General features: G+C 38.4%; 1 protein-coding gene and 1 pseudogene across 1 annotated transcript; one reads left to right on the top strand and one right to left on the bottom strand.

The window, feature by feature from the left end:
• Positions 1–3157: 3157 nt before the first annotated feature.
• Positions 3158–3907, bottom strand: GJB7 (gap junction protein beta 7). Its single transcript, XM_032216797.1, has one exon. It carries the CDS (start codon positions 3905–3907, stop codon positions 3158–3160), a length of 750 nt encoding a protein of 249 aa, XP_032072688.1.
• A 7610-nt stretch (positions 3908–11517) lies between these two features.
• LOC116507220 lies at positions 11518–12242 on the top strand (annotated as a pseudogene).
• Positions 12243–12526: the final 284 nt, after the last annotated feature.

Genomic DNA, 12526 nt, shown 5'->3' on the forward strand with positions numbered 1-12526 from the left:
GTCCCCTCTACTTCACACTCTTCATCTCATTTACTTGGTGTATTTCAGCTTCTGAGCGAGCTCCATTTTATGTTGATGGTATTTATAATTCCTTTTCAATATACATATTTAATTTTAACACATCTTCCCTTTAAAAAAAATAGAACAAAAAAGTATACATATATAGTCATTGTGCTTTTAAATCCCCCCCCCCCAGCCTAATTTTGGTCAAGATGTAGACCTGGTTACAAATCTCAGCTATTCTCATCATTATATTTATATAATTATACATCTTTACACCGGCCCCCAATTTGTGATTCTGTCTTTAAATCTCAATAGTTTCCCATTGTAGGTATATTTCATGTTCCCTCTCCATTTTTCCATATCTTGGATTAGGTTATCCTTAATTGTCTATAATTGTCTATATCCTTACTGTTCAATGTTCATTGCAATTCCCTTAATCTACTATATAGAATAACAAGCAGTACACATCTCACTTTGTTCATCATCCTAAAAGTTCTATATATGTCTCTGTTTCATATATTTTAACCCATGCTTAGTTGCCCTTCCATTGTCATATTCTATCAATTAGCAACTCAGTTTAATTATCATGTATAAAAGTGAATCACAAACCTCTGCTTTATAATCTCCCCATATCAGTTTCACATTTGTCCATATTCCATATATTTTAACCTTTATTTAGTTATCTTTCCATTATCATATTCAATCAGTTAGCAACTCCATTTTATTGGAATAAACCCCTTATCTTAGCTTTATATTTTCCCATATAACAATTTTTAATTGTCTGAATTTTTTCCTAGTAAGTCTTTTGTCCCACTTCTCTGTTCCTGCCTTCTCCCTTTTCTTTGTTATGACACGTCCACCCTCTTCAATTTTCCCCAAGCCACCGTCAAGAAGTATATTTCTCTTTGTTGGGGCATAACTTCCTACTTCAATTTTCCTTATGCCACTGTCAACCTCTGGGACATCTTTTATCTGCTTTTTATTCCCTTTTGTTGGGACATGTCCCCCTTTTTCAATTTTCCCTATACCACTCCAAGCCCAATGGAGTTTTTTGTCTGTTTTTTATTTCCCACTATTTCTACTCTTCATTATCTCCCCCCCCCCAATTCTTTGCCTTATTCTTTAAATACCTGCTTCTCTGGGTTTAGAATTCTATTTAGGGTTGATTTTAATGATTTATGCATATTTTTTATAATTTCATGTAGTTCTTCAAATTCCCAGCTTTCCATGATATCCAGTTCCAAAGTTACAGTTAGTTATACAGTTCTTATTTCAGAGTTCTGGTCCACCTTAAATTCACTAATTAGAATTCTGCCATGCTCATTCTGAATAAATGCAAAGCTGCTTTATGTACTAAGACCTATATACATTAATTTTATGGTGTTATAACTGGCAGTGCCTTCTCAATTATGGCTGATCATGAAAAGTTACATGGGTTCAGAACTCATTAGGACTTGGAGGAAACCATCAGGAAAATCCTAGGCTCCAGATGATATTGGAAAGTCAGCAAAAAAAAGATGACTCGGCAAGAACAATTGTCAAACCACGTGTCCTTGAAAGTCTTCCTGGTAAGGACATAAGATTGGGATTTTAACTTTTTAATTCTTGGAAGGGGGAATCTTGTCCCTTCCAGATGTTGTTGAACTACTAAGAATAATTTTCCAGTATAATGTGATTAGGCCTCCATTGCATCGTCTTTATCCCTCATATATTGGTATGATTTAATACTAATTTCACCCATTATCGGATCAGGAGGGTCTCCAGACTAATAACCTCATAGTTGGACTACTGCATTATGCTTTATGTGGGGCTGCTCTTGAAGACTACATGGAAGTTAACTGGTCCAGAATTCAGTAACACAAGCAATAATTGGCCTGTCTCGGTCTTCCTGCATGATATCACTATCCTACAAGCTGCATTAGTTGCTAGTAAACATCAGTACAATTCAAGATGCTGCTTATCATCTACAAAAGCAGGTTTATGCCTGTCCATTAAGAGTGGGCAGAATTGATGTGTTTCACCTACCAATTAAACTGTTATCTTTTGAGACCCCCCAAAATGCCTTTTAAGTTCTGGCATTTGCCCAGTGGAACGCCATATGGTTCATATGAGATCTGTGTGGCTTCCATCTTCACATACTGTAAATCTTTTAGAATTTGGCTGTTTTTCCTGATCCTTGGTGGGATAGAGTGACTGCTGAATTCCTGTCTGGTATGTTTTTTTATAACTTATCTTTTCTGGACATATATGAGCATTTTATCTTTGTTTTTCTACTCTTAAAATGTAAACCCAGTCACTTTGAGGTTGGGTGGTCTTTAAATCTAACAAATAAATACATTATACACAGAGGCCAGTAAAGCCATGATAGGGGGAGGAACTTACAAGAACATGACAGGAAAGAAGGCACACACATTTTACACAGTACTTTAAAATTATACACAGCTAATAATGCACAGAAGAAATAAATAACTGCAGCAGGAAAACTAAGTGAAAATTAAATACAATCAAATCTCTTTAAGCAACTAAAATCTTGCATGTTGGGAAAAAAGGGTGAAAAATTAAGGTTTCCATCATTAGACACAATTTTTCACGACATGATGATCTAAAAGAGGCTTCTCTTAATAGAATGCAGCAATTTTCTTGCAACTCCTAGGTTTCCAGTGATTCCTTTTGGCCTTGTCAGCTTGGATTTCTGACAGTTGCCAGAATGAGGAAAGTTAAATTGCTATCCCTTTGGTTGAAAAAAAATCAAGAATGAAAACAGATGTTTTGAAAGAACTGCAGCAAAATATCAACAGTTAAGTTAGCATTATCTGTATCAGAAAATCAATGCTTATGAATCCCTTAGAACGGCTATCAAACTCGCAGTCATGGCGACATCACATGATGTATCATGACTTTTTTCTCCTTCACTGTGACGCATCCGGGTTGCGGGCCGCGAGTTTGATATCCCTGACTTAGAAGGAGATTCCAAGAGATGCAAATTTCATGAACCTTACACATATGCGGAAAAAACTAAATATGCAGCATGTTGGTTAAAATAATCAGACCCTTATTATCTGAAGCTCTATTGCAGGGATGTCAAGCTCATGGCCCGCGGGCCGGATGCTCTATTGTTAACATTATCAAAATTAACTGAGTGCTATTTTATTTGTTATAGTTGGAAGTGACCCAAATATTTTTCATCTCCTTGGTTTCTGGGTGAATCTTGGTCAAGAGACACAGTAGTACCATTGTGAGCCATAGAATTTGTTGTTTTACATTCACTTTTGAAGCAGCATTTGACCGAGTATTTGAAAATCAAATAGATGAATTCAATTATATTTAAGGCTATGCACAAACAGGATGTCACCACCACAATGTACAGGAAAATTTTCTTCTCAGTAGGCTTGGATATGTAGCAATCAACTGTGTTAGGACAAGGGCTTGTGTCACATTGCACAAGGCGGGGTACATCAAATCCTCCATACAGCTTGTAAAACAAGTAGAGGAAGCCTATTTCAAATCCAGTTTTGGAAAAGACGCTGATGAGATAGGTGCAGAGCAATCCCCCATCAATACTTCTCAGGTTCTTATAAAGCTTTGTATGGTGTCTCTTTTCCCTGCTTTCTCGATAAGCGACATGGAGTACAACTAGAAGTGATGGCGTAGAAACCATGATCAGTTGCAAGGCCCAAAGCCTGACTTGGGAAATTGGGAAGAAATGATCAAAGCAGACATTTTCACAGCCAGGTTGTCTGATGTTACACTCAAACTCCTTCTGTTCATCTTTCCAGACATGTTCGGCAGCTACAACGTAGACAAGGACACGAAATATAAACACAATAGCCAGCCAAACTCTGCCGATTTCTGTTGAGTATTTATTTACACCACTTAGAATATCTCGCAGGAATCCCCAGCTCATAGTTTCTCCTTCAAGAAGGCCAAGGAACTGTAACAAAATGAGACATGTAGTATGAAAACGTCCTCTTTAAGCAAATAATATATACGGGAGGGAGGTAGATCCAGAGTATAAGGAATATATAGAGGTGGGTTCCTACTGATTCATACCAGTTCGGTGGAACTGGTAGTGGAAATGGCGACTGGGTCTCCGAACCAGTAGGGACGGCATGCTCGCCATGCCCTTCAACCGGTTCCCCGGTTGCCGCAACATCTTTTTTTGACCTTTTAAAATGTTCTGGGCATGTGGAGACCTATTTATAGGCAACTACGCATGCGCATGGAGTGCAAAATCGTGCGCGCACCGAACTGGCAGTAATGCTGGAAGAAACCCAACCCTGGTTAATAGGTAGATTTTTCATCAGCATTTAAAAAGCAAAATAGTATATAGGAATTTCAGGTACTAGAATCTCTTGAGTCAAGATGGAAGAATTAAAGAATTTGGTTGTGTACAAGACAAGATCTAGATGCTGTGTGTATAACGGTAAGCTATGAAACAGGCAGAATCCATGGGTATGCGATGACTCCTGGATGTAAAGGTTACAGAAAATCAAGGGAAGTGTGCACGAGGTGAAATGCCACTGTTTAAACAACAAAGGGAAATAAGTTTGGGTAATTGCCAGAGACCAACTGGCAATTGAATTCTATTCAAAGGTGCTTTTTCCAAAAGACAACTGGGCTATGTTATTTCCCTTGAGAAATTTAAATTTTAATATTTAATTTAATTTTAATTCTGCTCTCTTGCTACTAGAGGGTGCTGTTCTCTCATTTAATAGCACTTGATCTCTCATTTACAATGCTCCCTCCTTGCATCATCCAGTAATAAAAAGCTGCATTTTTTCCTCTTGTATTTTGGTGATATAAAATGTAACTGATAATTGTAATCCTATTTTTTTAATAAAAAAAGTTAAAAGTGCATTATCTTAAATAACAATTTTAAATGGCTAAATGTGTGGCCATGTGTTTAGATAAAGCAGGTGGTGGTACAGGCAGTCCTTTTTTAGCAATTACCTTGTATAATGACCTTTCACAGATATGACAGTGATGAAAAAGTAACTTTGCAAGCAAGTCCTCACATTTATAATCTTTACAGGTCTGTAAAGCAAAGGAAAGCTAAAGTAAGATTGTGAGCATAGTCATGGTTTCACTTAGTGGCACTTCACTTAAATGACTGAGTTGCTGGTCCCAATAGTAGTAAACAAGGATTACTTGTAAAATTTACATTATATAAAAATTACAGTCATGTATGAATAGTGGGAATGGTTCAAGATGCAAGAGTTTAAAGATGTCAGGTGCTATTAAACCAACCACCATGCCTCTCGAAAGAGTAAGAACAAACAGCTTCCAAGCTTCAGGGGAAAGAAGATGAGCTTTTGAAGCACTTTCCATATCTTCCAAATCCAAATCTTTTTTTAAAAAAAAATAAAGGCAGAAAGAATCAAGCTACAAGTATCAAAATGACAAGTGTCATTTCTTAAAACCTTTGAGATATTACAGCAATGGCCTCCTTTCACTCATAGTTGAGGGCTGGTAGGTTGACTCAGCCTTCCATCCTTCCAAAGTTGGTAAGACAAGGACCCAGATTGTTGGAGGCAATATGCTGACTTTGTAAACCATTTAGAGAGTGCTGTGAAATGTCATCAAGTGGTATATAAATGCTCTTGCTATTGGGACAGGACCAGGACTTGTTGCTCTGGTGAATGACCACTGCTGAGAACTGGATGGGAGAGGTGTGGCCTCCTGCTCCTATGAGACCTCTTAGCATTGCTCATTTAATCATGATGTTCTTCTGGACCACCTTGTGTGAAGCCTCACATAGCTGGCAAAGAATCAAGAGCCATGCAGAGTCCAGGAAGGGATATTTAATGCCAATTAGAGTAAAAACATACCATAGTTTTTGGAGTATAAGATGTTCTGAAGTATAAGATGCACCTATGGTAGCTTTTGGGGAGGAAAACAAGAGAAATTTTTTTTGCCTCTATCTCCCAGCAATTTGCCTCATTGCATCAAACAGCAAATAGTACAGAAGATATACACTGTTTGTGGTGTTACATTTCAGACTATATTTGTACAGATGCTTTTAAAATTGATGTGGCTTTCTGGAAGTATACATTATTCTCTGCTATTTAAAAGATGATACAATAGCACTGGGCCTCTTCAGATCAAGCATTTATTTTAAAAAGCTTCTTCATTTTGTTAAGTTGTCTAGAACAATAATAAAGCAGTCTTTAAAAAATAAGTCTAATAATTTGAACATTCTATAGGCATTTATAGTTATAGTTTCAGTTTAGCCTGATTAGAAGAAGAAAAAAATCTGCCTCTGCCTCCCAGCAATTTGCCTCATTGCAGCAAATAGCAAGTTTCACTTTCAATTTTAATTTAAGCAGGGGGCTCCCAATGATCAGCTGTTTTAGGCTGCAGGGATTGCCATAGCAAACCCTATTTTCTCTGTTTGCTGCAAGGAGGGAAATTACTGGGAGGCAGAGGCCAAAGGGTGGGGGCCAGTGGGTAGGTGGGGCTACATTCGATGTATAAGACACCCCCAAATTTTCCCCCTCTTTTATGGGGGGAAAGGTGCATCTTATACTCCAAAAAATATGGGTAATCTTTAAACTGTAAAAACAAGTGTGCAGAAATCTTATTGTAAACCAATTTAAGCAGAGTCTCTTTGAAATGCTTCCTTCACTTCTGGACTGAGCTCCCTCTTCTTGTACCACTGAACTTCACCACTGCCTTTCCCACAGTCTCTCACAGAGGGGTTGAGAGTTGGGACATTGTCTTGATTAGCTTCACCCTAGAGCAAATGGTTCCAGTTGATAGTTATGGGAGAGGAAAGATCAAGCCCTTGTTTTTCTAGTATGGAGGACCACCCAATTTGTCCCTTTCCTCAGTGTTATTCAACATTTATAGTTGGAAAACCTGCTAGTTTGAGGTGAGGGGACATCAACACGCGGATTATATTCAATTGTTCATCACCATACAGGCCAGGTTGAAGTTTTATAGAAGTCTAGAGTTGACTCCTGGAAGTTGTAAGGAACTGAATGAGAAGAAAAAAAGCTCAGCATAAACTCAAGCAAAATGGAGCTATTCTTCATCCAGGAATAGCCTGGCTATCCTGTAGTTTCTCATTATGGTGTTGTGGTTCCCCCAATCTGTAACTTGGGGGTCCTGAATGGCTCCTGCTTGAGCACCAGATTGAGGTCCTGACTGAAGAGATCTTTGCCCAGCTAATGAATCAATTAGGGCCCTACTCAGAACAATAACTCATGCCTTGATCACCATACAATTTGATACTTCAGTGCCCTCCATATGAGACTGTTTCTGAAGAGTCAACTCTGCTTGAAATCTGTTTTATTTGTCGGAAAGAATCTTTTAGTGAGATTTAAAAGGCTCTCCAAGACTTCAGAACAACAAATATTAATATGCAGTTTCAACCAATGCTGCGATGCCTTTTAAAAGAACCACCAGGACATTTTTACAATAAAGTAAAAGGAGAGGGAGGAATGACACAAACTCAAACTTACTTAGAATCTCAACTCAAACAACCACCTTTTAACAAAACAATATTTTTGTTGTTTTAGATTCTAAGCTGTTTTGACCAAGTATGTGCCAAATGTAGCACAATTACATGCCACCAAGCTAACCACAAAGATGGCATTCTATTATTTACAACCCATTTTAGAAGAACACATCTATATATTGCTTAAGATCACTAGAAAACATACTTACCTTCAGAGCAGCAGGTGGTTGTCAGCACAGCAGAATTCAGGAGCATTAAAAATTAATCTTTCGTTTCCCCGAAAATAGCTAGCCTTGAAAATGGAGTCGGGTGGTTTCCTAGGCAGTGCAATACACATAAGTGCAACCTGATTGTTCTAATATATTATTCAAAAGAAACCTAGCCTGTCTTTTCTTGGCTACCGCAGTAGTTCCTGATCTGTTGTTTTCTTTCATTTTCAAAATAATATTAGTGTGGACCAGAACTGATACGTAGCTTGGAAATACCTGAGGTAAAGAGTAGTTGAGAGACAACTAGACTTGGACTTATTGACCAATGAATAATGACCTCTTTTGGTGAAGAGGAGCCAGTACAGAAAAAACGTGGCACGACAAAACCGCGCTCGTCAAAATCGCGGTGATAAAATCGCGGCGCTAAAGCCGCGACGTCATCACTGCTGCGACAACAGCGCGGCAACAGAAGGGCGCTTTAAAACAGCGCCGCGGCAGAAAGCCGATTTTAATTAAGGTAAGGGTTAGGATTAGGTTTAGGGGTTTGTTTTAGGGTTTGTTTTAGGGTTAGGTTTAGGGTTAGGTTTAGGGTTAGGTTTAGCGTTAGGTTTAGGGTTAGGTTTAGGGTACTGAGTGCTTGGGAATGCGCAGATTTGCCCTCCGCGATTATGTCATCGTGGTAGGGTCGCGTTTTTCCTTAGCGCTTAGAACGGCGCGAATTAGTCTTCGCGCTAATGTCTCCGCGGATAAGGGCTTCGCGGATTTGTGGTGGAACCCAGAAAAAAATACCTCATGAAGGCATATAAGAGATAAAATATTCAGAACTTTGATCACATGGTCTCAGGGATGCTGCAATGGTCATGGATGTGAAAAATGGTCATAAGTCACTTTTTTCAGTGCTATTGTAACCTCAAACAGTCACTAAATGAACTTCTATAAGTTGAGAACTACCTGTATTTTTGTCATTTACACTTTTAGCTGTCTGACAGAAGCCTAATTCTGCTCTGAACAATAGTTGTGGCTCTGTGGTGCATTTTCTGCGCTATTGCTTTATTCAATGTAAACATACCGTATATACTCGAGTATAAGCCGACCCGAATATAAGCCGAGGCACCTAATTTTACCACAAAAAACTGGAAAAGTTATTGACTCGAGTATAAGCCTAGGGTGGGAAATGCAGCAGCTACCGGTAAATTTCAAAAATAAAAATAGATACCAATAATGTTTTTGAATATTTATTTCAAAGAAAAACAGTAAACTAGTGGTGTATTCAATGAAATACTTCACTCACCTCATGATGCTGATGTCCCGCTGTGATGATGATGTCCCGTGCAGCCGCGGGAGCGATGTCCCGCCTCCTATGACACACGGCACAGTGATTCCTATCATTGGATCACTGTACCAGAGGAGGTGGGACATCGCTATGTGGCTGCTTGCCATAACAAGGAGGAGGTGGGACATCGTTGCAGAGCGGCAGGAGTGGGAGGAAGGGGAATCGTAAGACAGCCCTGCATTACATTAGAACTTGAGGAGGGAGGATGGTGCGGTGCGCGCTGCGCGGCAAACTGACACAGAGGGAGGGGAAACTCACAGGGGCACTGGGCCATTCACGAGTGTCATCCAGCGGCATGGCCCCGCCCCTTTTTCTCCTCCATTTCGGGCAAATTTTTCACTGACTCGAGTATAAGCCGAGGCGGCTTTTTTCAGCCCAAAAAGTGGGCTGAAAAACTAGGCTTATACTCGAGTATATACAGTATATGAAAACTGACAAAACGAATGGAACAAAACACTGTTTGTCTACTGTGATATTTAAAGTGACCTTTCTCTTTTTTGTTCAGTATTATTTAATTAGTAATCTTTATTTACCAAAGCAAGCCAAGCAATTTAATTCAATGCTTCCTTCAACACAGTAGTACAGAAATAGCAATGTTTTAAAACATTTTGATAAGATATTTAATTTCTAGATGTAAACATTCACTTCTGTGTTTTATGAAAAATACTTGTGACTCAGGATACACATACAACACACAATTTTGACAGGTAAGTCAGTGGCTCATGTTGACAGCTTGTTCTCATGTAGTTTTCCCCAACTTGATGTCCCCCAAATGTATTGGACTTCCTCCTTTGACCCAAATCAGTTTTGAGCTGTAGAACTTGGCAATCATGGGATTTGTTGATTTATATCAGTGGTTCCCAAACTTGGCAACTTTAAGACTTGCTGGCTGGAGAATTCTGGGAGTTGAAGTCCACAAGTCTTAAAGTTGCCAAGTTTGGGAACCACTGATTTATATGAATTTAGAAGAGAGCTGACTGCTACCAACATCTACTTTGTTTTCTTCAGTAAGGATTCATTATAAAAGCTGTTGCCACAACAATAACTGCTAGTAGAGCAGATGATGTGCTGTGAGTTAAATATTGACACAAAACACAGATGGCTCATTGAATCTTTGGTACTAATGCAGATTGTCTTCATTTTCATTTTTTTCCTATTTGCAAACAAATAGTATATGAATTGCATTTACACAGATAAATGTCACATTCTGTTTAAATAAGAAGGTATGGTTTGCTAATGTTAGATTATGATACCCTCCCCAGGCTCTTTACATATGTTGACTGGCAATGGCCATGTTGTTGCCTAGGAATTCTGGGAATTGTAGTCTGAATCCAAACATATCTGTAGAAGGCTCCCTAAGTGGTCTGCTAATTTTTGACTTCCAATTGGACGCTCCACATAAGAAGAGAATAAGTTTATTACATTGTGACTCCCAGGAAGAGGTTTGAACCACAGCTCTGCAGCCAAATTTCTCCAATGTCTATATATATATAGACATTGCCTCAAGCAATTTCAACAAAACTTAGTACACAGATGACTTAATCTGGAAAAAAATATTGTGGGGTAAGACACCCCTAAATCCCCTTGGTGTGTGTGTTCTGTTAAGATACAGCCTCTTATGCCTTAAAATGGATTCTACTGTACTGCCATAAAATGGCTTCTGCTGTACAGCGCAGTGGAGTTGCCATGGTAATGGCTTCATAGTACTCCACAAGGGAGATCCCTCTGGTAAGGGGGAAAATCCTACATTAGAAATTACATTTGGTCCAGACATTTCCCCCCTATAAATAAATACCCGGACAATGCCGGGTTATCAGCTAGTAAGAAGATAAAAGGATAATCTTAATACATTCTACTGGAGCAAACCCTAGGACAAAAGACATTCAGCTATTCAAACTTCTATCAGACGTCTGTCCTGGATGGAACAAAATTGGTTTCAGGAGAAGCTTTGCAGGTATATTGCGGCCCAGGCTTGCTGGGCACGATAGGAAGGGCAGTTTAACTTATCGACAAGATGTGAGAGTCACTTGCTTTAACACTACTTAATAGTCAAATAGGTAAGATACATATGAATGACTGAATCCCACATGCATGGAACAGATGCCTCCAGACCTTAATCCTTTGTAGTTGGAATTTTATTTAAGCTGCAGGTGGGTCTCCAGAATATCTCTGATTATCCCACTCAGGTCCCAAATGGGAATATTTTGCTGGCGCTTTCTACCTGATTTAATCTTTCTGCCTGATTTAATATTTTAGCTGGCTTTATGTTTTTTAAAGATTTGTGCATTGCCAAGAGTCCACTGGAGTTGGGTGTTGAATAAATTGAAAATAATAATGAAATGGTGGAGAAGTGGGCAAGGAAGAACTGATCAGCACCTGGTGAATATGAACTGAATGGGTTTGGGTTGAAATATCTATACCCCCTCATTGCCACCCATTCACTGCCAAGCAATTTAACCAACGGTGCAAAGAGGTTGAAGACAGGTTAACATCTGACTAAAACCTACCTGATAATGAAAGATCCAACAAAAAAGGTAGCATCAGGCAACTACAGGCCAGTTACCTGCTTACCAACAACTTTCAGATTGCTAATTGGTGTGATAATTGATGCAGTCAAACAGCATAAAAACAAATTTACCAAAGCAGCTATCAGGACCCAAACACGTGATGTTCTCCAATGGTCCAATGGGTACTTCTATGCTTTGTCAAGGGGAGAGCCTCTTCCTGTGAAAGAACGTGTTGAAATGCCAGTTGCCACATAGAAAAACGATACTGGTTTGACCCCTGTCCTCCTTAAAGTTTTGCATAAACAGTTGTCTCACAAGAAGACTGTGGATTTAATAGATCTCCATAAAAAGTGGAAGATTTTGTGCTTACCAGTAGAACAACTGTGCAATCTTCTTCAATTAGATACCTTTGAAGATGGAATAGAATGGATGAATTTTTTTGCCCTTGGCTGTAGTGCTCTTGGTGGGACCCTGCTCAGTTCAATGAAGCATGCATGTGAAATTCTAACGGATGATCCAGAGGGTGGACCAGCCCGTATTCCATATGACACTTTTCAATTTCTCTATTCCTACTTGGCTAGCTTAGATGATGAAATAACAGAGGAGGTATCTGAGTCTTTTCTCAAGTCTCTTAAAGAACAAGTGGCACGTAAGGACTATATGGTTGGCACTGCAGATTTCTCCACTGTAAAACTGATGCCTTAAAACAGGAATGTTTGAGAGTAACATTTTTTTAGTACATAGCACAATGTCATGTCAAATAGTGTAATAAAATTAGAGTTTTCATTCATCTCTAATGTCCATTTCAGTTAGTAAACTACCAATAAAATCTATAACACCATATATATATATATATATATATATATATATATATATATATATATATATATATATATATATATATATATATATATACATATATATAGATACCTCATATATATATATATATATATATATATATATATATATATATATATATATATATATATATATATATATATATGTATGAGCCGAG

Source organism: Thamnophis elegans, chromosome 4 (assembly GCF_009769535.1).
Source record: "Thamnophis elegans isolate rThaEle1 chromosome 4, rThaEle1.pri, whole genome shotgun sequence".
Classification (NCBI taxonomy): domain Eukaryota; kingdom Metazoa; phylum Chordata; class Lepidosauria; order Squamata; family Colubridae; genus Thamnophis; species Thamnophis elegans.

What these genes read in the sequence shown, in the direction of transcription:
- GJB7 (XM_032216797.1), bottom strand. Translation starts at nt 3,907, where the DNA reads ATGAGCTGGGGATTCCTGCGAGATATTCTAAGTGGTGTAAATAAATAC.